The sequence below is a fragment of the Pituophis catenifer genome, unplaced genomic scaffold, assembly GCF_029215685.1.
Source record: "Pituophis catenifer annectens isolate HBS135680 unplaced genomic scaffold, rPitCat1.0.hap2 SCAF_20, whole genome shotgun sequence".
In the NCBI taxonomy this organism is placed as follows: domain Eukaryota; kingdom Metazoa; phylum Chordata; class Lepidosauria; order Squamata; family Colubridae; genus Pituophis; species Pituophis catenifer.
The window spans coordinates 393,175-419,062 of NW_027256900.1; the positions used below are offsets into that span (position 1 = coordinate 393,175).

Consider the following 25,888-nt stretch of genomic DNA (forward strand, 5'->3'; position numbering starts at 1 on the left):
GAGCTGCCATGGCCGGCAGGGACCAGCAGGGGGAGCCCTCCGTAGGTGGTGAAGTCCTGGCAGCCTGCGACCCTCAAAAGACAACTCAGCATGCACATCTGCCCTTTGCCCGTCTCTGCTTCTCTCGCTTCCCCGCCTGATGGAAAGACATGTGGGTCCCCTCTCCCCCCCGCCCTTTGCCCCCAGACACCTTCCAGCCCCCCCTACAGGGTCAAGAGGCTGCAAGGTGGCCTGGTAGGAGGGAGGGGCCAGGAGGAGCATCCCCAGGGTCCCACCAGATGGAAGGCTGCAGTAGGGGGATTCTTGCAAGGAGGGGGGTTTCCTATCTCCTCCCAGCCACAATCACAGCCAACGCAGGAATTTCTCTCCTTTTAGGCTTTTTTTTCCTCTCCCTGCCAGGAATGTTTGGATGCTCTTTGGGAGCCCCAGGAAGGAATCCCTCCTGCCCTTTGGGGGTGTCCCCAGCATTGCTGGGGAGACCCCCAAAGTGATCACTGTCCCGCCCCCCAGACAGTCCAGGATTTCCCTGCAGGAAAGGAGCTGCTGGCAGCATTGCTGGGGGTTCCCTGCTGGGAGGGGGGTGTTTTGGGACCCCTCCTGGGAGGGAGAGAGATACAAGCCTTCCCCTCCCTCTCTCTGTGTGTGTGTGTCTGTGTATCTGTCTGGGGCCCTTATGGCACTCCAGCAGAAAGTTGGGCGGGTCAATTCTCTCCAAGACTCAGAGTGGGTGAGGTTGGGGGATCCTTGTGGGAAGGAGTGGGATCTATAAATAAATAAAATAAATAAATAATTTTATTTCTATACCGCCCTTCTCCCGAAGGACTCAGGGCGGTGTACAGCCTATTTAAAAACACAAAAAACACAACAACAATTTAAAATTTAAAATCATTAAATAATTAGGCTCCAATTAAAATCCCAGAAATTTAAAATACCCCAATTTAAAACGTTATGTTAATAGCCCTGCCTGGCGGAACAACAGGATCTAAACCTCCCTATCATTAAATCTGTCAAACAGTCTGCCTGCCTGACCCCTTATGGCCCCTTAGATGGTCTGTGAGGTTGATGGGCTAATCCTGTCCAAGACTCAGCCCGGCTGGATCCCCCTCCCCTCCCCAGGAGGGAGACCAAAATGGAGGGAGAAGGTTGGGAAGGGCCATTTCTGCCCAACTCCAAGGAAGGGAGCCCTGGGCAGACTCCCTCCAGCCACTTAGAAGACCCACTTGGGACCCCAGAGAGGGATGCTTGCTTGGTCCTGAAGAGCCAGCCTGGAGAGACCAGAGATCCCAGGCACTTTGGATGTCCTTCTCAACCAGAGACCCTGGAAGAACCGCTGGTGCTGGCCCAAAGGGACCGAGGCAGATTCTGTGCCTGGAGCAGGTGGGCAGAGGCCCCAGAATGTGCTGCTGGCTGCCCCGAACCCTTTCAGATCAAGAGAAATGAGAAAAATCCCCCTTTGCAAAGCCAAAGGAGAAAACAGCCTAGCCAGGACTGTGTTGGAGGGGAATGCTGGTTATTTGGGGGGAAGAGGGGCAGCTGCATCCCATCGGATTGCACCCCCAAAAATACTCTTTAATTGGAGGTGTTTTTCTAAAAAGATCCCAGATCAGTGGGATCGGTTGGAGAGAGGAAAGGATCTCATGTGACAAGGGAAGCTTCTCCCTGTCTGGAGGGGGTAAAGAGCTCCTGGAACAAGCCGAGAGAATTCCTGGTCTCCAGAAACCACTTTCCTCTTGGCAGGTCCAGGAGGTTCCATGTCAGCCCCATGGAAAAGGGGCTTTGCAGGGCAGCAGAGGTGGGAGAAAGCCCCCCCATCCTGGGCCTCAGGGAAAATTCTGGCCAAGCCTCAGGACAGACAATCCACAAGAAAGAACCACACAAGTTTTGGTCTACAACATCCCCACTTCAAGAGTTGTGTTACCCGGAGGGGCCCTGGGAAAACAGCGGCTGCCTCCACCATCCTTTGTGGCTGAAGCAGGAAGACCCCAGAAGCTCAGATGGGGCACCTGGGGGTCCCGGAGCAGCTCCGGCCATCCTGTCCCTGGAGACCAGAGCTGGATTTGGGACGGGGGAGGGGAGGCCTTTCCCCAGCATAAGGCTTCTTCCTCAGCCTGGAAGAGGAGGGGGAGCCGCAGGGGGAGGATTCCCAACAGGGGATAAGAGCTGATCCGTTTTCCTGCGTCTTCCATGCCTCCCTGCTGGTCTTTTCTGGGACGGAGGCAGGAAAGAAAAAATCTCTCTTCCCCTTTGCTTTGCCTGGATCGTTTCCCTTCTCCCGGCTGGCTGAGAGCTGCCAAAATGGGAGCAGAGAGTTCGAATTCAGCCCTTCTTGGCTGCTGCCTTTGACTCCCCCTTTTCTCGGCTTCCAGGTGAAGAGGCTGTCATGGAGGGGACCCCTCCCAGGCAAGAGAGAACCTGCACAGCCCCCCCCCCCCCACAATAGCCACACTCTGTGTGTGTGTGTGTGATCTAACTCGGGGCTCATCCCAGGGGAGGAAGGGCTCCGTCTGAAGGCAGCCAAATCCCAGGACTTCCCACCTGCCCCCATTCATCCCTTTCTGTCACAGTCACACTCTGGCCCTTTGTGCGTGATTGTGTGTCTTTGTGTCAAATGTCACTTCACCATTTGGGAAGGAGGCTTCCAAATAAGTCTATAGATGGTCCTCGACTTATGACCACAATGGAGCCCAGAATTTTATGTTGCTAAATAAGGCAGTCGTTAAGTGAGTTTTGCCCCATTTTACAACCTTTTTTGTCTCAGTTGTTAAGTGAATCACACAGTTGTTAAGTTAGCAACACAGTCATTAAGCAAATCTGGCTTCCCATTGACTTTGCTTGCCAGAAGTCCCAAAAGGCCATCATCTGAGTCCGAGACACTATGACCGTCATAAATTGGAGACAGTTACCAAGCATCTGAGTTTTGATCTTGTGACCATGGGGATACTGCAATAATTGTAAGCGTGAAAAAGGGTCATAAGTCCTTTTTTAGTGTCCTCATAACTTTGAACTGTCACTAAATGAACCGTTGTAAGTCGGTTTGTTCTTTGTCCAGCGCTGTTTCAGCAGAGACACAACTGTCCTCGCAGATGCTTTCTGCCTCAGTCGGAGTCCCCGGATGCTCTCCAAGGGCAGCCCCACAGAGAGAGCTCTGCGGTAGTCCATCCTGGGGGCGAGCAGGGCATGAGTGGCATGAAGGGAGCCAGGTGGCCCAGGAAAGGGAGTGACTGGGGCAAAACCCAAAACTCTGCCATGGTCCTTCCTAACTATGGCTGCCCCCTGATCCTCAGGCAGGAGTTGTAGCTCCAGAAGGACCCCCAGATGAGGCCCTGGGGGGGGTCTGGGCTGGTGCCCCCCATTCATCCATCCTCAGAGGTGATAAAGTCCCAGAACCAAAAGGAGAAAACAACCCAGGAGCCCCCTTCACTCCTGCCAGGTTCAGCTGAAGGTTTTGTCCCCCATCCAAAGCACTGGGACCTTCAGGCGCCTGGAGAAGGACCCTGGTCTCTCTTCCCGGGACCCCTTTGTCTTCCCAAAGAGAGGAAAGGAAAGTTGTGGGTGCTCCAAGAAGCAAAGTGGAGGGGCAGAAACAAGGATGAGGCCACAAGCTCAGGGAGGAGGGGGCTGTATAGAAGCAGGAGGGGTTCCTGGAGGAAAAGCTCCTTCAGGCCCCATTTCACTCCCCTCTGCAGGAGATGGAAAAAAGGTTGACGGTTTCTTAGAGGTGACTTTTTCCTCTTTAGTCCGGTCTTTCCTGCCCCTCCCTCATTCTCTGAGTCTAATGGAAGTGGGACCCACTTAGGAATAGAGACAAATCAGTTTCTCTTGTGACCGACAGGAAAGGCCCAGCAAGGAGGCCTTAAATTGTCTGGGACGGAGTCAGAAGGAAAACAACCTCAGGGTCCTCCAATTATAAGCAGAGGGAAAAAATATATTGGCGGTGGTAAAAGAAGACACACAAAGTAGGTAGACGGATCTCTTGTTCTTGTATTTTAATGGGAGTTTCTTTATTTGTGTCTAGGAGTGGATGAGCCAAATCTTGCCAGGAACTGGACGTAACCTGGGAGGAGAATCCCCTCCATCTCAATGAGGACCTCAAAAGGCCAGAGGAAAAGCAGCCAGAGAGCCAAGAGGAGAAACCATTTCAACTCTTGATGGGTGGAAAGAGTCTCAGGAAGAGGAGATCCCTCCCTTCCCATCAAATGATCCCCTCAGGAGGAGACCAGATCCATGCATGGAGTGTGGAAAGTGTTAAGTGTGGGTAGAGTGAAGAGGCAGGACTCTCGGCTAAGACAACAGCTCTTTTATTTGGTAGACTGGTACAAGAAGTCAGTGAGTGAATGTCACAGCTCTCTTCCCTCTTTTAAAGGGAGCTGTCTGACAGCTCAGCCACTGAGATCTCTTGAATTTCCCACCTGTAGTGTGAACCAATCAATTTAAACCACCTGTCAGATCCCTAAGAGTGATACTGCCAATCAATTGGGAGAAGGGGGAGACTTGGATTCGATTTACTAGCATTGCCTGTGTCAACAGATATTTTACAACAGATATTTTTCCATTACAACTTTGGCACCAAAGAGCCCTGAAATCCTCTTAAGCTGGAGGAATGTTTATGATAGCCATGTGGGTTGTTTCACTTTAAACGATAATGGTAGGAATCCATGTTTGTTCAGGTTCTCAGGGAAACTAGTAAAGAAAACATCTTCACACTTGTGTAGTGGCTAAAATCTGCATTCTGATTTAAAGGGAGGGGTCTCTACTGCTTTATTCCTACTTGTCTTGCCTAAGAGTATTCAGCTCTTTCTTTAACTGGGTTGCCATCTCTTCTGCTTAATAAAAGGATCCTTTTGAACTATCATGTTTCAAGAGTCTTTACTTTCTTAAGATGGAAGGACAGGAAATCATTACAGATGGAGAAGAGGCTGAAGAAGCCAAGCCAAAGGGGGGGTGTCAAATAAAGAGAAAATTCAAATCTTTGGGGGGGATGAGAAAGAGGCAAAAGCTCTCAAAATTGCAGAGGGAGGAGGACTTAAGTCCCTTCCCCAAAAAAGGCTGCAATGAAGAGGGTCTCCTCAGCTGGGGGCTCTGAAGGGGCCACAGGGGACCCCCATCTTCCTCAGAGTCATGGAGGGTCTCCTCCAGGGTGAGGCTGGCTGTCTTTTCCCCCAGGGCAACCCCGGATCCCCCTTGGAAGACCCAGCCCTACATGGCTTCTCCCCCACAGGAGCCTCTCCTGGAAAGACACAAAGCCCAAGCGAGGCTGGAGAAATCCTGGTGGCTGCATCCCCCCAATATTCAACCCTGGGACCCATAAACCAGGTTACTCTCTTCCCTGGAATGCCCCAGATCCCCTCCTCCTTCCTGGCCATCCTGGATTTTCTCTGTGGGTCTGGTCTTTGCTTTCCCCTGAGTGCCCCATGCATGGAAAGAGGTGGCTGAGCAACATGGGATATGGTCTCCCCCATTTCCAGGATTCAGAAGATGGAACCTGGAGGGAGATTTTGCAGATCTGCTTCCCTTTCCCACCATCAGGCTCCCCAGCTTCCTTCTCCCAAGAGGGGCTCCCCACTCAGTCGGTGTGATATACAGGAAATGCCTGTCACCCAGAAAATAATTGACAGAGAGTTGAGAGATAAGACAAGAATAAAATTTATTAATTATTTCTTTGCAAAGGTCCCCCTCAAAGTGAGGGAGCAATTTACCATTCGTTCTCGCCGTCTTTTATACAATTTCAGGTTACACCTTACAGGATACAAGCATGTCCCTTGAGTACAATTTCAGACCTTATATAACAAATAAACTCATAAACACATGATATCCCCTTTATGGAAAGTCCCCATAACTCCAATATATAAAAATACCCTACTTAAAAATATTGCTTATACGTGTAATATCAGCATATGCGTACTTCCCCTTCTTAATGAGGGCAAGTTGACCTGAAGCATACTTTCTGCTAGATAAACACTTTCTCAAGAACACAGGAACCACACAATTCCTTTCCCATGTTCCTTAAACTGTCAGCTAAATTATATAATCAGTTTATACAGAAAAAATAAAGCCTTGACATGATATTAAAATGGCGTAACTTAGGCTATACGGTTTTACAGGAATAATCCTAATTTCTTTATTTCTCACAGTCGGGCAGAGTCCTGTCTGGCATCCCTGCAAGAGCCCCCTTGCCTGGCCTGTGCATGGGAAAGGGTGGCAGGGGAACATGCTTCTGCATTCCCAGGTCTCTGAAGATAGAAGTTGGATTTTGAAGATCAGCTTTCCATCTGCAACACGAGGGTCCTGAGCTCCCCTTCCCTCCCTCCCTCCCCTCCCCACATGGGGTGAGAGGCAGCCTTGATTTCTCCATCTCTTTTCACTTGTTTTTTTTTCTAATGTACGTCTCTCTCTCTCTCCCCCTCTCTCTCTCTCATTTTTTTTTAACTCTACAAAGTTCAAAAAACTAGTTTTTTACTAAAGTTGATTTTGTTCTTAGAGATTGGCTGCACTATTGCATCAGCCCTTTTGTGCGATGCCCTTGAGCATTAACTTTCAAAATAAAGTAAATTTTGGCTCCAACTCAGCTGGCAGCTATTTTAGATCTGTGACATGCTCCGGCATTAACTGGCCCCCACACCCCATTCTGTCTTTCATCACTATGGAAACAAATCTCAGATTTATTTGTTATTTCAACCATAGGTGCCATGTATTCCCTGCATGGAGCTCCCAAAACTCTCAATTCTAGATGACCAATTTAATTCCATCTCTGCTCCTGTTATTTTAAATCACATGGGGATTATTTCCCTTTCATTTCCCTCCAGAGAATTTCCCACCAATCTCCAAGTCCAAGAACTACTTGAATTATCCAGGGATCCCTCCTGAGAGGGAGAATTATGATAAAAGTTTCAGCTCTGCTCTTTGGCCGAATCCTCCAGGGGAGACTTTGGGCAGAGAAATATGGATTTTGGAGACAGGCAAAGTCTGTGTTCTTGAATCTACGTTTCTCTCCTTTCCAGGTGAAGCTGAGTGTTTCTCTGTGTTGAGAAAAAGCAACTGGATGTTCCACCGTGTGAAAGTCCTTTGAATTCTTCTAATTCTTCTTTAGAAACAGGAAAGGGATTCATTGATTCACCCCATGAATTATGGACCTCCTGCTTCTGCCTCTGATGCTGCTTTTGTCCCATTCAGTCTCTGGGAAGCTGAGAATGAAATGCCCGCTGAGGTCGGAGAACCAGGATGGAAAACCACCACAGAGCTTTTATAGGCCAGGAGACCATCTAATCGGTATAGTCACCAGTGGAAAGGAAAGATTGCATGCAAAGTTGCTTTTCAATGTGGCTCCTTCTCTTCAGTTTGTTTTCCATAATTCGTAAGTCATTCAGGGTGATGGAGTTGCACTCCCTCCATTCTAACACTCTCCTTCTTTTCTGTTTTTTATTTTTCATTTATTCCTATATTGGGGAATATGTCCAATTTCCTGAATGATTTTGATTTCCATGGCTTCTCTCTTTGGTCTGATTTTGTGAAAGAGACTCAAAAAGGGGTCTGAAAAAAGGCTGAAAGGGCTGCAGATTATTTTCCTCCTTCAGTTCAATCCTTAATTTATCACTTGGATAATGAGTTTTATTTTAAGTAGTGGTAGAATCAGTTGTAGTTGCTGTACCTCAGCCCATTTCCATATTTGTTTAACTGATCATTAGTTTTAGATCAATGCTGGTTTAAGGCTTCTGGAGGATTATATATATTATATATAACAAAAGTATTTGTTGTGGCTGTGGATTATAATAACTTTTTTTTCAATAGGACTTTTAATGAATTTTGTTATTGCTTAATATTCATTTTCAACATTCAACTGGCCAACAAGAATTCCCAACTCTTGCACAATCTCACACTTGGCTACAACCTCCATAACAACTATATGAGCAATTTCCACACTTCAGATGCCTTGCTGGACATGCTCTCCACTGGAGAAACCAATGTCCCCAACTACAGCTGTGGAAGGAAGGAGAACCTCCTGGCTCTTCTTGATGGAGCCAAGAGGGAGATCTCGATCCAGATGTCAACATTAGGAGGCACCTACAAAGTCCCGCAGGTTTGTGTGTGTTTCTCCTTCTGGTAAAGTGAGGTGGTGGTGGGTGAGCAATAGATGCAATCATGTCTTCTCCATGGAATCAAAGAGCTGCTTTTCTCCATATTAGAAAAAGGTCAATTTTTAACCCCACATGTCAGGTGAAGACCACAGTACACCATATGTGCGTATTAAATGGTAAAGTACAATGTTATAACCCCGCAGAGGCTAAATTAATAACCACATATGAAATGTCAATATATACCACTGAATGCAGAAGAGAGGAATTGTTAAATAAGACCGAATTCCGGTCCTTGAATAGGCAAGTCGAACTATCTTTCGATGCATGCGTAGCCATTAATCGGAATTGCTGGAAGGCTTCTTGTGGGACTTTAGAATGGGAGAGGAGCTATATGCTGAACCAGAAATATATATGTTATAATTAAGGTGAATGTCATGACCAAAATACTTATAGTTATTGCCCCTATTGGTCCTGTATAACTATGTGGTCTGGGGACTCTCCTGTCAGTAATCAGAGGTGTAAACTAGAAACAGGAGTGGCAACCAGTAACTGTCAAAGAAATAGATGCAATCCTGTTAAGCTTACCTGTACTCCCACTAGAACATGGGATGTAAGGTATGGCTTAGGAATTTATGCCAAAGGAGCAGATCCTCATGTAGCACTTAGTTGGAAAGTCACAAAGATCACCAGGAAACTACAGGACACCAAGGGACTATTTTGGTCATTTTATTTAGAAATGGAAAAACTCAACATACCTGAAATCCCCAAATATGTAACTAACACATTTGTTAAATTAACTGAAAATATAGCGCACACTCTAAATGTGTCTAATTGTTTTGTCTGTGGAGGGACCAACATGGGAGAGAAATGGCCATGGGAAGCCCAGGAGCTAAACTATTCAAAGGTATTAGAAATGGACCAGAAAGGTAATTTATCCTATACTAAAGGGAAGGATGGAGATTGGACACTCACCACTAATTTGGTAGGCAATGTATGCTTCAAAAGAAAAAGTATAAAAGGATGCAAAGAAGTTGGAAACCTAATATGCATCGGAAAGTGGGAAAGTAAGATATGGAGGTCGGGAAGTAACGCAACAGAGGGTATTGATGAGCAAGCCCTGTTTAAAATCAAAGGGCTAGTGTTCTTAAACGATCCAGATAATCAAACCCTTGGATGGATGGTGCCCGATGGACTGTATTGGATATGTGGGAAGATGGCATACGGATACCTACCTGAAAATTGGTGTGGAGCATGTGTATTAGGGATAATTAGACCTGGGTTCTTTCTATTGCCTTTGAAGATTAGACAAATTCTGGGTGTTCCAGTGTATGATGATGAAGTGGGAAATCAGAATAGACGAAGGAGACATGTAGACACATCCCTCATAGGAAAAGTTCATGTTGGTGGTAATCAGCCTACGTGGGGAGAGGAGGAATGGCCTGCAGAGCGAATTATTCAGGTATACGGACCTGCCACCTGGGCAGAAGATGGTTTGTATGGCTATCGAACTCCTGTGTATATCCTGAATAGATTGATTTGTTTGCAGGCTCTGGTTGAAATAATTACCAATGAAACAGTAAAAGGTCTTACTCAGTTAGCCAGAGGAAGTGTCAAGTCAAGAACTTACATCATGCAAAATAGATTAGCTTTGGATTATTTGCTTGCTAAAGAAGGGGGAGTATGTGGAAAACTTAACCTAACTAATTGCTGCATTGAGATAGATGAAAGTGGTAAGGTCATAAAAGAAATTACTGATAAGATGGTTAAGATAGCTCATGTACCTGTACAAACATGGAGAGGATTAAACTTGAGGGATATGTTTTCAGGATGGTGGCCTAAACTACCTGGATTACAAGCAATTGTAGGTTTGATTGGATTGATAGCGGCAGGTTGTGTACTGCTTCCACGTATTTTACCTATTTTTGTTAAAACCATTTCCAACAGTTTATCTTTGTTAGTAGAGCGAAAAGCAACAGCTCAGGTGATGGCTATGTGGGGATATGAAATACTCCAACCCAGAGAGGAACCTGAGTATGTGACTCTTCTGGATATGTCAGATGAGTCACAAAGGGGGGGAGTGAGGAGGACTAGATTTGGGGTCCGGGCCAAAGTCTTGGTTCAGACCTAAAACCTCAATATTAAGGGCCCAAAACTTTGGTCAAGGCTAAAAGTTTTTCTCTTCGCCAGTAAGAAGTTGCTGAGATGACACAAGGTATTTTTATCAGCAAAGAGCAGACTGACCCAGACAGATGCATCCTGTTGTTCACTTCTGCATTCCACCCTAAATGTCATGTATAACATATGATAGTATATGCAACTCCCTGTATATTCATGTGACTCCCTTTTCCCCCCTTATCTGTTACCAAATGTCTGGACTAGGCATCTTTCGGTTCCTCCTAGGACCATATATGTCTAAATGTAACACCCAGACCATGTATACGTAATTTAGAGTATAAGAACAACACCTTTGTACACCCTTCAGGGTTCAAACATTTTGCTGTGTTATTGCTGTTTGAACCTTTATGCATAATAAACCTTTCCTGCATTGAAGAGCTTGGCCTCGTCCCATCTTTTCCTACAACAATGTTCATGTTGAGATTAATCATAAAAGGCCTGAAATATTTTCTTCCCTGGAGAAGATATTCTAACAACTATTTAACTGATCAAAAAATGTTTGGAGCTTCAGAGAGAAACCACCAGCAGAACCAGCCAATCTCAGCCTCTGGGTGGGTAAAAGGACTCCAGTTGCTGCCCTCAGAGCTGTTTTGGGAATTTACACAATTTCTGCTTTGTCTAAATTCAGAAAATATGGGCATTGGCATAAAATTTAGTCTATGAAAACTGACAGACTCTGAAAATTGTGGCTGTTGGAACAGACAAAACTATAATGAAAGACCAAACTTGGATTATGCAACTGACAAATCTTATTAGGCTTTGAGGTCTGCCTGTTTCTTGTATAACTGGAGAAAGAAGTTAAAAAATTTCCTCCACAAAGAATCTGGGATAGAGAAGCAAAAAAAGATGCAGCAATCCTCGAAAATTATAATAGGCCCTTTATTGGTATAGAATACTCCAATTGGCATTTGCACGTGTTAATCTAATTGTGGTAAATTGTAGGGGTGATACAGTAATATGATTTACATTTTTATTTTTTAATTTGCTTATTATTTTCCATTATTATGATACAATCCTGCTAATATTTAATAAAATATTAAAGATATTTTAAACAATGTCTGATTAACAAACTATTCTAATATATTCATGAGAACCAGGTTGGATTTATTAAAATCTAATATTTTGGAGTTGATCTGACTCCAAATATAACGCATTCTTCATTGCTTTTTCAGATCAGTCATGACATTGTTTCAGAGGCTCTGAGTGATAAAAGTCAATTCCCCTTTTTCCACCAGATGAATCCCAAAGAAGGATTCCAGTACCCAGCAATTGTCCCACTGCTCCTCCGTTTCAGATGGACCCTGATTGGCCTCTTTGCTTCAGACACAGAAAATGGAGAGAATTTCATGAGGATTTTGCCTCCTTTGCTTGTCAGGAGTGGAATTTGTGTTGTTATATCACAACTGTTCTCAAGAATTGGATACACAACAGCCCTCAGGGATTCCCTTTCTAAGTGGAGACAAGTCAACGTTTTTGTTCACTTCATGGAATTTGATTCCATTTGGGGCAGAATCCTTCCTTTCCATTTAACATTTATGCGTCTGCCAGGACCCATTGAAGGGAAAGTCTGGATCCTCACAAATTTTGTAGGGTATAGAATGAACAATCGTAGACTTCTCAAATACATCCATAGTATTTGGAACTTTGGTTATCTGAAAAAAGAAAGGCCAAAAGATTCTGCCTTTGAACCCCATTTCTCTGTGGAAGAAAAGTTTCAAGATCCTTATTTCCGCTGTTCTCTTTCAAAAAATGTCTTTTCTATCAAAGACCGCAGAAGATGCACCCAGAAAGCCCCACTGGAGACCCAGAAGAAAAGGGACAGAGGAAGGTTCCCAAATCACTATCAATATTACAGTATCATTCAGACTCTGGCCCAGGCCTTGAATGCCGCTTATTCCTCCAGATTGAGGAGGAGAAGGAAGGAGGGAGAAAAGACGTTGGGGTCTCCAAGGCTGCAGCCGTGGCAAGTATGGGGTCCCGATATAGATCCATCAATTTTAGATCCTTTGGAGGAGGAATCCAGAGGAGAAGGAGGGGAACCATCTCAACAGATCTGGCCAATTCAATTACTCAGGGAATAATGGTTCCAAAGAGTAGATACCATGGCATTATTAAGTATTGCTAATTTGAAAATGCTGTATTCCTTCTTAAATAAATTCCCGTATTTGTGGGTTTGTGATTAACATGGTGGAATTTCCCCTTTGTTCCGTCCCCACTGCAGGTGGGTCTGTGTGCAGCTCAGCAGGCAGCTAAACCCCCCTCTTCTCCTCCAGTGAAAGGGAGCCTGGGGTGGATCTGGGTGTTTCATTGGGAGAAAAGGGCACGGAGAAACTGAGGAAGTGCAAAGAGTGAGAATCAAATATAAATAGGAGATAGGCAGCATTAACTAACAGCCAACAAAGAAGCAGCTGGAACCTCTCCAGGGATGCTCCGTGTGAGGGACGGAGGCCTCCGGATGACCATGTGTCTCGGTCAAACCGGCTGCTTCCGTCTCCTCCAAAGGCTGAGAGAAAAGGGAGTCTGGCTTCAGACAATACAGTTAGGCTTATCTGCCCCTGGCCACTAGGTGGGGCTAGAGCAACAACAGAACAATAGATACATGTTGTGGCATGACAACCTTTATAAATTTTGAAGAGACCCTGAGACCATCTAGCCCAACCCCTCCTCTCTGCAGGAATCCCAGTTAAAGCTTCTCTGACTGATGGCTGCTCAGTCTTTGCACTCAGATAATCCATGAAGAGGAGACTGAACGTCTCTGCTTTACTGGCTCAGCTCTAAAACAGCTCATCCTTTTATCATATTTTTTTCTCTCATTCAGCTAAATTCTCCTCTCTTGTAACAGAATTCATTTTTCTGTGTCTGACAATCTAGAATAATAGTGAGCAGATCTTACACTCACTGTGTCAGTGATTGGAAGAGGGCTGCATCCTCCCTTCTCCAACCGAGAGATTGTGTCAGTTGGAAAAGGGGCTCCCAGACTCCTCCTGATCTTCAGCTCTTCTCCTTGTTTTCTTTCCTCAAGGCTAAGAGCAGCTCCTTTGATCTCTTCCTTGGCTTATTTCTCCTTCCCTGAAGTTCGGGTAGATTTTGGGCAAATTCTCCTCCAAGCATGGTGCCTGCAAGGGGTCCTGGTCCTTGAGTTGGGGTCTCCTCAAACCACAATATTCACTTCCTGAGATTCTTATGGCTGCATTTGCCTTCTTTCCATGAACATCTCCCTGCTGACTCAGATTCTGTTTCCAGTTAACTACGATTTTGAGATCATTTCCACAAACATGCCTATCAAGTTTACTGTCCCTCATCTTTCTTCCAGTCCATCATTCATGTTCTTATATGAGACTCTATTGTTAGTCAAGTCCTAGTTGCTAAAAATCAGATATTTTTCTACTGCTTTTTATTTATGCACCCTTCTCTGTGTCCTAATCATAAATATTTTTTCTGGAAATATGGCACGTCCATTCCCTCAATCTTCTTGAAAGAATCCATTTCTTCAATCATCTGTTCTGTCCACTTTGAGTCTTCAGGGTCAATGGCCTCTCCAGCCATCTACAAGCAGCCTGCCTTCCAGGGGTGAAATGCTCCCAGTTTGGACGGGCTCGGGCGAGTAGGTAGCGATGCCAGTGGGCAGTTCGGTGAACCGGTAGCAAAAATCCCTGCCCCCGCCCCCCATGCCCATCTGAGCCCCACAATCATCAGAGCCTTTTTTTCCTTTTAAACGGCTCTGACCAGCCAAGCTCTGACATCCCAGTTGCCTGAATCAGACAACTCAGCTTGGATTGCCAGAGCAATGTAAAAGAAAAAAAGTTTTTTTTTCTCCCCCGCCTCCTCTCCCAGCCTCCAGCTTGCTTTCCTTAGCTGCTGTCGCAACACTGTAATACCTACAATCCATGCATCAGCAAGCAACTGAATCTCCCTGCCTGCAATCAAGCTCATCGGTGAGCAGCTCTTTCTGCCTGCCCGCCTTTCTGCCTAGACTTGTGGACTTCAACTCCCAGCAAAGCTGGCTGAGGAATTCTGGGAGTTGAAGTCCACAAGTCTTAAAATTGCCAAGGTTGGAGACCCCTGTTCTATTGGGTAAGTTTTTTCCCCCTTTGGGAGCTTTAAAAAAAATAGTTAAGTGAGGTTTTTATAGTTGTTCTTTTTTTAGACCTAGCCATTTAAAGTTTAGGAAGTTTTAAATTTAGCTGCTTTTATATAAAAATAAAAATAAAATAAAATAATATTTGTGCAGCTTTCTGAGATTTAGTGTGTTTCTGTAGTGTTTCACTCTAACTACACAAACACACAAACTCTCACAAAGCTATATGTGGAATTTTGTGTGTGTAAAGTGTGAAAGTAGGTTTTTTGGGCTTTTTGTGGCTGTGTGAGGTTCCTGCTTGTTGCGGGGCCATTTTGAGTCTAGCACAGCTGCTTTTACATTGTGGGTGAGCCAGTTGTGTTGTGTTGTGTTTTGTAGGTTAAAAAAGGGCAAAGAAGTGACATTGACTTGCCCACGCCCAGCCAGTCACCTTACTACCAAGCCCCGCCCACTAATTAAGCCACACCCACAGAACCTGTTACAATATTTTGAGGATCAGACTCAATAATGAATTCAGAAGTAATTTCTTCAGTTAAAGGAGAGTTTATTCATAATAGGCATTCTACTTATTCTGTCAGATTTACAGTGAGAAGCAAGCATGAGGTAAAAGCACTCTCTATTTATATCAAAGGGGAGGAGTCAAGGATGGGGGTGATTACATATGAATACATTAAAGGAGGAGGAATAAATTAACTCTTAATATCCTGTACATATATACATATCTCTTGTTATAAAATAAGGCATTTACTTATGACAAATCCCCCTCTAAATGCCGATTCGATATATAACAATGATTGCATTCGGATTCAGAGCTATATAGTACTTGTAATTTTGATGTCAAGTATTTGTGTTGTTTAGAAGGTAAAGGTTTAGTTAATATATCAGCTATTTGTTCTGAGGTTTCGCAGTGGATTGCTTTAATGAATCCATCCTGAGATAATTGTCTGACGTGTTTAAATTTGATATCTATATGTCTGGATCTTTGACCAATGGCGTCAGATCTTGATATTTCTATAGCTGCCTTATTATCTTCATGTATGACAAATGGTAGTATTGGATTTTTCCAAATATCAGATAATAAATCATTAAACCATACTAAATTATTTGAGGCTTTAGATAAACAGACGTATTCTGCCTCTGTCGTGGAAGTCGCTACTAAATCTTGTTTCCCAGTGTACCAGAATATTGGGCAACCATTTAAAAATAATACATAACCTGAGGTGCTCTTTCTACATTTGATGTCACCTGCCAAGTCTGCATCAGCGTAACTGGTGATAATAGGTTCTTTAATATTATTGGGTTCTAAGAGTAGGCAGAAATCTATGCTGTGCTTTAGATATCTTAGTATTCGTTTAACTGCTTCCCAATGATACATAAGTGGCTTACTTACATGTCTAGATAATAAATTAAGTGGCAGAGCTATATCAGGCCTGGTCCAATTAGATATATACAAGAGAGAACCAATAATTGATCTATACAATGTATTGTTCTCGAATTCAGGCGAAGATTCATCCATATTCCTTAAAAAATCAGTCTGCATAGGAGTATCGCAAGGTTTGGCATCTCTTAAATTGCATTTTTCCAGAAGTTCTATAATTTTATCTCTCTGAGATAATTTGAATCCCTTTCTTGTCTTATTGATTTGAACTCCAAGGTATTTGTTTACCCTTCCTAGCGACTTTAAAGAGAAATGTTCACTTAGCCTGGATACAAATAAGTCTTTCTTTTCTTTATGTTTGCCTATATACAAAATATCATCCACATAGATTAACACAAATTCTAATGATTCACCTTCCTTTCTAACAAAAAAGCAATTGTCTGCAGTTGTGGCTTTGAAATCCATATTTTTAAGCACGCTGACAAGACATTCATACCAACGCTTGCCGGATTGTTTTAATCCGTACAAGCTTTTGTTAAGTAACCAGGTCTCATTTCTGTTTGTACATTGGCTATGAGGTGCCCTTACATATATCTCTTTGTCGAGTTTTGCATGTAAGTATGCAGTCTGCACATCATATTGAAAGACATCAAGATTGAGTATAGCTGCTATGACTAAAGCTGTCTTAACACTTTCAGTTCTTACAGTGGGAGAGTATGTGTCAGTGTAATCCTCAGGATATTTTTGAGCGTAACCTTGTGCGACTAATCTAGCTTTATATAATTTATTACCCTCTTCTAAATCTTTGATTTTGAATATCCATCTGGTGCCTATAATTGTCTTGTTCTTAGGTGCAGGGACTGGTGTAAATACACCTAATTCACGCAAGCTGTTCATTTCTTTTGTTATGGCTAATTCCCATTTTTCTCTTTCTTCCATGGGAAGTTTTAACACTTCCTCGTATGTATTAGGTGTTGGTATCTCGTCATTCACACACATTATATAATCCTTATACTTATTAGGTAATTGTCTTCTGTTACACCTGATTGTTCTTATTGGAATGCTCTCATTATCGTGTAGATATCTTGCTTCCTTTTTGGTTAATGAATCTGTTTTTATCCTGGTGTGGTTACCTGTCCATGTTTTGTTTTTGTCATCATGTGTGTTATGTTCATGTTTCTCTCTTTCTATTCTGTCTTGTTGTTTAATGTTTGGTTTAGTATTTTGGATTATCTCGTTAAGATGTATCTTAGACCAGTTGGCCTGTTCATGAAACACTGCTGTTCTTGAGACTATGAATTTGTTATTACTGTCAATGAACCTATATCCTTTTGTGCCTGTTTCGTATCCCATGAATCTGAGCCTTCTGGATACGTTATCTCCCTTACGTCTTAATTGTTTTGGTATGTGTACGTCTGCTGTAACCCCAAATATGTGCATGTGTGAAATTTTTGGTTTCCTATTGTACATCACTTCGTATGGTGTTTTATTTAGGATGCTAGACCAGGTCCTATTTTGGGTATAGTTTGAATATAGTAATGCTTCTGACCAGAATTGTTTTCCTAAACCAGCATCTTCTAATGTACATCTAATCATGGTTTGCAGTGTCGAGTTCTTTCGTTCTGCTGTACCATTCTGAAAAGCAGAAAATGGGCTAGTCGTGAAGTGTAGCATTCCTTTGTCTTTTATCCATTGTGAGAATTCTTTAGACATGAATTCGGATCCCCTATCTGTCATGATTTGTTTTATTTTGATATTGTGTTGTGTTTCTACACTTTCACTATGAAACAATTTGAACGTGCATTGAATTATTTCTGAAACAGTAAGATTATGCTTAATACTGTAGTACATGGCAGGTGATATGCTAGAAATTATTAAATAGAATGCTCTGTGATGCAGGCAGTCCATTTTTAGAGTCCAAGGTCTTTTGGGAGGATTGGTTATAAAAAATAATAAATTTTCTTTCATAAAGACAACCTGAATTTGTTGACACCATTCCTGTAAGTTGATGCCATCAATTCTAAGTTTTGGGAAATCACTAGGTAGATTCCCAATATTATTATTCCCACTACTTACAACTGTGGGTAGTCCATGGTCCTGTAGATGTTGAAAATTGCAGAATGGTGTGGGTATTCTGCTGATGAGCTTGAGAGGTTCTCCTTCTTCATAAAGTTCATTGTAGTTCTCTGTGTTCATCTGCGCATGCGCGTTGTTCATTTCTCTGCTGAAGCCGCTGGGAGAGGTTCTCTTTGCTGTAGCTCCCTCGCAGTGCTCTCCTTCTGATGATTCGGTCTCCGGCTCGATCTTGGGTGTTCTGCTGGCAGCTGTGGTTCGTCTCTTCTCTTTGGAGCTTTCTTGCTTGGGGTATTTTGTTCTTTGGATCGTTTGCGGTGTGGGGGAAAGTTCGCAGGGCCCTCTGGGTTCAGGCGTCGTCATCATCGTTGTCCGGATCGACTCGTGCAGGCTTTGAGGTGTCTGTTTATTTCTTCGTCTCTTTTGTATTTTTGCATTATCGGCTTTTATCGATTCTTTTGAAATTGTTAGACTTGTGCCAAATGTTTTAAATAGTTTTCTCATGGGTGTTTCGATTTCTTGTTCGGTGGATGATTCTTCTGTATCTGTTTCTGACTCTTCAGAAGAATAAATATATTTTTTGTTATTTTTTGTGTTTTTTCGCGCCAGAGTTTTTGAATGGTGTATTCTGATTGGTTCAGTCATGTTCATTTCTGTGGCCGGTTGAAGAAAAAATGGCTGCCTTTCAAAATTTTGAGCGGGACCTCTGGTCTTGCTTCTGGTCATTTTTTCTTTCGTTGTAGGTTCGCTCACCATTTTTGTATTTTCGGGTTTGGCTTTTTCAATGTCTTTTTCTCTCGCTGCTCCGTTTTCTTCCAAGAAGCCTCGGAGTTCCGCGATGAGTTTGTGGTCATCTTTTTGACTTTTTATTAGCCTCAGTATCTCCGATCTGAGGTCTTTGTCTTTTATTTCGTTCTCTTCTTGGTTGTCGGTTTCATCTGCTGTTTCTTCGATGTCTGTGGTGTTATCTTCAGATTCTTTGATTGTCATATTTATTGGTTCATCGATCATTTCTTGATCTGTTTTTGTTTCTTTATCATTTGCCCTGGTGTTGGGTCTTTCTTTTTTATTCTTGAGGTTTTCTTTCTTAGGCATGTTGGATTTTATTGAGTCAGTTCAACCATCCTCTGCTACCAGTTTGTTACAATATTTTGAGGATCAGACTCAATAATGAATTCAGAAGTAATTTCTTCAGTTAAAGAAGAGTTTATTCATAATAGGCATTCTACTTATTCTGTCAGATTTACAGTGAGAAGCAAGCATGAGGTAAAAGCACTCTCTATTTATATCAAAGGGGAGGAGTCAAGGATGGGGGTGATTACATATGAATACATTAAAGGAGGAGGAATAAATTAACTCTTAATATCCTGTACATATATACATATCTCTTGTTATAGAATAAGGCATTTACTTATGACAGAACCGGTAGCAAAAAATGTTAGATTTCACCCCTGCTGCCTTCAAACCAGATTCCTCCTTCAGGGATGCCAGCAGCAAATTAAGTTCCCGTACATCCGACCATCCAATCCATCCGATTCAACAATTGTTGCTATCTTCTGATTATCGCTGTTAAGTTGATTTAAAACCTTTGTTATTTTATCAAAAATTTAAATGAAGTTTCAAATAAGGCTTGTAAATTGAAAAGCTTGATGTTCTTTAAATCAGATCAAATTAGCTTATTTTATGATTATATTAATTATCATATTAATGACAACGTAGAAAAATTGATGACTAACGGCAAATTGTTATCCATCACCTTCAGGTTTCATAGGAAAGATTTACAATAAATAGGGTTAAAAATTATTTGAGTATCATTTTGAAGACAGTTTTTATCCACTTATTATCCATCCCTCTGGTTTCTAATCATACCACAAAATTGTTTGTGAGTCCTTTACTGAAATCCAGTTATGTCATCAGAGTTCCCATAATCTATTTAGGAAGTGTAATGATGTGTGAGAATGACTTTTGGGATGAGGGGAAGAGAGGCTTCCTAGGGAAGGATCAGCGAAGAGGGGAGAATCCTGCAGCTGCATAATGGGAGAGAAAGAAACTCAGAAAGGATCCTCGCTAATGTTAATGTCACATTACAATCAAGTAGAATTAGCATATCTGGGTGTGTTTTCCATCAGGATGACCAGGGAGAAGATTAGCCTGACAACTTCTTGATAAACCCATGTTTTCTGGGAATCACCTGTTGTTTTCAAAGAGTTTATGAATAAACTTTTTTCCTCCTCTGTTCATTTTATTTTCATCTGCTCTAGAATGATCCCTAAAATTGACCAATTGTGTCAATTATACTTTCTCTATATTTTGTCAGTATATGATTGACAATTTTTTCTCAAACTTTTTCATTCACTTTTGAAGATAATGACAGTATTTGTAACCTAATTAAGCATATTTGGAGATCAGACAATTGTAGAAGAAAGATTCAATGTGAGATAAGAAACAAAGTTCTCTGTTTTTCAAATTCCTGGATGTTCCCATTCTAGTTTCATCCCTTTCTGGAGAAGAATGAGTTTTTCAATATATCTGACAAAAATCTGTACTTGGACCAAAATGGAGAGATAAAAGCAGATCTGGCCATTCAGGCCTTCTTGGTTCTCCCCAAGAAGAATCCCAGAGAAGACACTCTGGCGTATTTTGAAAGACAGAGACTTACTATCAGAGGAGGTGCTCTTTCATGGCTAAAGTTGCTCAATAAGGTGGGAGAAATTTTGGTGTCTTTTCTCTGTTTTCTAAAGACTGAGGTCCCATTTCAAGTGGGCAAAGCCTGGAGTCTCCAGGGTGGTTGACCTCCTATGCCAGGTGGTGTCATCTAATGGAAGCTCTTCAACAGACGGGACCTAAGTGGAGTGGCTTTGCCATGTATTATGGAAACCTTTCAAGATCTTACTGGACAGAGGTTTCTTTCTTCATCGCAGTTTAATTTCATACTAAAAAAATCTAATGGAATAAAAGTTTCCTAAATATTTTACAGTAAACATTATTATCAGTTTTAATAAGAATATATCATCATATTTAAATCTTTTTTCAATTCCATCTCTCTAGACTACATTAAATAGAAAATTACTTTATTGTAATGTTAAATTCCAAAAGCAAAAGGGAGGAACTAAAGGAAGAATCTGCCAGGTGTTTTACCTCCTGCAGCTGTTTAGGAGTAGTCAGAGATTTCATATTTACCTCAGTGAAGACCAGAGGCTACTTGTCTCCAGCCATTTTTACCTCCATTTTCCATGGACGGAGAGTCCTAATCTCTTTTCTTTGGCATTCCTTGTTTTTCTGCTCAGTCCCTGCCTCAGTCCAAATGTGTGGAAAGTTGTCATCCTGGATTTGTCAAGAGGGCTCGAGAAGGAGAGCCAGTTTGCTGCTATGACTGCGTTCCTTGTCCGGAGGGGACCTTCTCCACTCAGGAAGGTGGGTCACACTGAGGAAAATGGGAGGCTTTGTGGAACTGGATCCATCCAGAACATTTTCATGAAAGTGCAAGTTAAAAGATAGATTGAAGCTCATCTGTTTTTTTTATTTTTAACCTGCACAATTTCTTATCTAAACGGAAGTAAATCAAAAAGACTTGGAAGGAGGGGCTGGGAAGAGATGGGAGGAGGGGGTGGCAGACTGGGCAAGCTTTACTAACAGCAGAGGAAATATCTCTTCTGCTTTTTATAAAATAATTTTTTATTAGAGTATAAATATTAAAAAAACATAACATAACATACACACAACAAACATTTATACAACATATAAACAAAAGAAATTTTGTTTCCTTCTTAAGCATTGTTTCAAAGTGACAATCTGCTTGTTATATATTTCTTCACCTCTCCTTAATATAATAACATTTTCTATATCGGTAATATTTCCCCTCTAGGTTTTTTGCTTATTTCTAGTTTTTAACCAATTATACCATTTATTCCATATTTTATAGTAATCTGATTCTTCTCTTTCTTGTATCTCTTTGGTTAATCTATCCATTTCAGCGCATTCTAAAAAATTTTCTATTCTGTTTCGTTTGGCGTTTTTTCTTGTTTCCAGTTTTTTGCGTATATTATTCTTGCAGCTATTAGTATGTGGATTGTGAGATATTTAATATTGTTAGAGTATGATTTATTAAAAATTCCTAATAAAAACGTTTCCGGTTCTTTATCTATCTGTGTTTCTGTTATTTGTTCCAACCATTTTTTAATATTAGACCAAAATTTCTTTGCTGCTGGGCATCTCCACCATAAATGATAGAAGGCTCCTTGCGTCTTCTTACACTTCCAGCAGATCGGACTATTTTTAGGTTGTATTTTTGCCAGTCTAGTTGGAGACATGTGCAACCTATAAAACATTTTCAGTTGGTTTTCCTTGTATGCCACTGCTCTTGTTAATTTTATGTTTACTTGCCAAAACTTTTCCCATTTATCCAAGTTTATTGTATGTTTGATGTTTTGAGCCCATTTAATCATCGTTTCCTTGACTGTCTCTTCTTCCATTTTGTAGTGTAAAAGAAATTTGTAAATTCTGCTAATTAGTTTATTTTCTGAATCTAGTATAATTTTATCTATTTCTTGTTTTTGTTTGTGAATTTCATATATTTTTATATATTCTCTATATTTAGAGTGTATTTGGGTGTACGTCCACCAATCTATTTCCCTTTCTATGTCTGTCTCCACTTGTTGTTTTGTCTTCAGTTTACCTTGATAGTCAATTAAATCTTTATATCTAATTATTTTTGTCTTATCTGTTAAATTTCGGTGTCTAATTGATTCTACTGGTGATAGCCAATTTGGTATTTTCATATAGTGGTTTTTTGATTTTGAGCCAAATTTGTAATAATGAGTTTCTTATTGTGTGTCTTTTAAAGTATGAATGTGTTTTGTATCTTTCGTCCCACATAAAGGAGTGCCAGCCAATTTGAAGTTCGTGTCCCTCAATTGTTAAGGTTCTAAGATTTTTTAATTCTATCCAGTCTTTAACCCAGGACAGTACTGCTGCTTGATAATATGTCTCCCAATCTAGGAGTGCAGCTCCTCCTCTATCTGTTGTGTCCTGAAGCATCTTAAATTTTATTCGTGGCTTTTTCCCTTGCCATATAAATTTAGATGTCATTTTATTCAAATTTTCAAAGAACGATTTGTCTATTTTTATTGGGGTAACCTGAAATAGATATAGAAATTTAGGCAGTATAGTCATTTTAATGGCCGAAATTCTTCCTAAAAATGAGATATGTAAGTTTTTCCATTTTTCTAAATCCTTCTTTGTTTGTTCTATTAGTTTATCATAATTATTTTTTTTTATTGCTGAAGTTCTTGTGGATAGCCAGATTCCTAAGTATTTTATTTTTTTGGGTTTTTGGATTTGTATACTATCTGTTAATTATTTTTCTTGATTTTTTGTAAGTTTTTTTACAATTAATTTCGATTTGCTTTTATTAATTTTCAGTCCGGCCACTTCTCCAAATTCTTCTATTTTTTTGAAACAGATTTGGTATAGATTCCATGGGGTTTTCTGTTATAAACACTAGGTCATCAGCAAAGGCCTGGACTTTTTCTTCTTCTTTATTAATTTTTAAACCTTCAATTCCTTGATCTTCTCTAATTTTTTTCAGAAGTATTTCCAATGATAGTATGTACAGTAAAGGTGAGAGTGGACAGCCTTGTCTGACTCCTTTTGTTATATTAAATTTATCTGTTATGTAGTCATTCATAATTATCCTTGCTGTTTGGTTAGTATAAATTTCTTCTATAATTTTCCCAAATTTTTCCCCAATTTGCATATTTTGTAGTTGTCTAATCATAAATTTCCAGTTTTGGTTATCGAAAGCTTTTTGGGCGTCAAGGAAAACCAACGAAGCCTGTTTTTCCGGATGTGATTCATAGTATTCTAGAGTGTTAAGTATTATTCTCATGTTGTTTTTTATTTGGCGTCCCGGCAAAAATCCATTTTGGTCTGCATGTATGTATGTATTTAGTACTAATTTAATTTGCTCAGCTGGAATTGCTGCAAATATTTTGTAATCGGTGTTCAGTAACGAGATAGGTCTATAGTTTTGAATTTGCTGGAGATCTGTATCTTCTTTTGGTATGATTGTGATTATTGCTTCTGTCCATGTCTTTGGAATGTTAGCTTTTTCCATGGCTTCATTGTATAACATCAACATATTTTCTCCCAGTACTTCTTGCATTATTTTATATATTTCCACTGGTAGCCCGTCGGGTCCCGATGTTTTGTTATTTTTTTGCTTTTTCAGTACTTCGCCTAATTCTGATTTAGTTATTGGCCTATTGAGCATTTCTCTTTGATCTTCTGTAATTTTTGGCATGTTGGATTTTCCTATATATTGTTTTATCTTTTCTTCTTCTACTTCTTCTTGTTTATATAAATTTGTGTAGAATTTCTTAATAATTTCTTTTTTGGCCTCTCTTTTATGTTGGATTTCCCTTTATCGTCTCTCAATTGATGTATCATTCTTTTATTCCTTTCTTTCTACAGTTTATAGGCTAACCACCTGCCTGTCTTGTTTGCATATTCAAAATAATTTTGTTTCGCCATTTTTATTTTTTGGGCTAATTCCTTTTGGTTTATCAGATTCAATTGATGTTTAATTATTTTCCATTCTTCTTTTATTGTTTTATCTTGGGGTTTTTTCTGCAGTTTTTGTTCTATTTGTTTTAGGTCTTTTTCTAATTTGTCTAATTGTTGTTTCTTTTCTTTATTTTTCTTCCCCGTATATGCAATTACCAGGCCCCTTATGTATGCTTTTAAAGTATCCCATGTATTTTGTAAGGAAGTTTCCTCTTTTTTATTTATCTGAAAGAATATTTTAATTTCCTTTTCTAACATCAAATTAAATTCTTTTTCTTTACATATTCTTTGATTCATCGTCCATCTCCTGAATCTCTTTTCCCTTTTCCAATTTATGAGTAGTGGACTATGATCTGTCCATTGGTTTATGCCTATCTCCATTGATTCTACCATTGTTTGAATATTTGGGGTCATCCAGGCCATGTCCAATCTTGACCACGAGTTGTGTGGGTGGGAGTAAAAAGTATACTGGGCCTCGTCTTCATGTATTTCTCTCCAAATGTCTCTCAAGTTTAATTCTTCAGCCATATTAAAAAATTCTTTTGGAAGTATATCCTTTTTCTTTTGTTTTTTTTTATCAGTTTTGTAATCTTTGTTTACATTTACTATTCCATTATAGTCCCCTATTAAACAGATATTTTCACATTCTAGTTTTGCTAATTTTGTATGTAGATCTTTAAAAAATTCGTGTTGTTTTTGGTTGGGTGCATATATCACTGCTATTGATCTGTCCCCATACCCACACACACACAAACACAGCCAGCCGAGGGTTAAGGAAATACTTTGGAACGCACCCAGGTCTTATCTCCCACTTGGCAGCGATAGACACACCGTCTGCCAGATGCCTTTATTTTCACAAACAGAAAGATAAGGTACTTAACGTGCAAAAAGTCCAAGCAGAAATAATATTTCTCTTCGCAGTTCCGGACGAGGCTTTAGTGACTATTCAAGGTTTACTTTTGTTCGTCACAAGGATCACTGACCACTACCCTCTATTATATAGTCTCTGGGGTGTGGTCCAGTGACTCAGTTCTAATCCCTAGCACGCCTCCTAAGCTGCTGCAAACGTTTATCACGCCTTCGGAGGCGTGCGTCCAGGAATGATGTTTCTTCGTCACTCTGATCCGAGCCAGCTGTCTCCCTACTGATCTCCTCTCCCTCGGCTGGCACCTGAGACAATGCCAGAGGGGAGGAGCCTGGAGAGGGAGGCCTAGCTGACTCCTCTTCCTCATGCTCGGAGCTTTCTTCCTCCGATGGGACAGGCTCAGAGGGCGGGTCCACAACAGCTATTAACATTTTTTCCTTTCTTGTTCCTAATTCTATTATCACCACTTGACCTTCATCATTGGCATAAACTAATTTGGATTGAATTTTTTCTTTTATGTAAATCGCTACTCCTTTTTTCTTTTTTCGGGACAGGGATGTATATAGTCTTCCTAGTTTGGGATTTTCTAGAATTTTCTGATGCTCTTTTTGGATATGTACTTCTTGCAGACATATCACATCTGCTTCTAATTTTCATAGTTTTGTAAATGTTTGATTTCTTTT

General features: G+C 41.0%; 1 protein-coding gene across 1 annotated transcript in view; it reads left to right on the forward strand.

Annotated features, from left to right (window-relative positions):
• Positions 1 to 1,129: 1,129 nt before the first annotated feature.
• Positions 1,130 to 25,888, forward strand: part of LOC139326249 (vomeronasal type-2 receptor 26-like) — an 85,218-nt gene continuing 60,459 nt past the window's right edge. The window contains exons 1-5 of the mRNA XM_070956404.1: positions 1,130 to 1,377; positions 5,219 to 5,313; positions 7,171 to 7,351; positions 7,786 to 8,074; positions 11,420 to 12,214. Coding sequence (XP_070812505.1) covers positions 1,130 to 1,377; positions 5,219 to 5,313; positions 7,171 to 7,351; positions 7,786 to 8,074; positions 11,420 to 12,214 — 1,608 coding nt within the window. The remainder of the gene's footprint in view (positions 1,378 to 5,218; positions 5,314 to 7,170; positions 7,352 to 7,785; positions 8,075 to 11,419; positions 12,215 to 25,888) is intronic.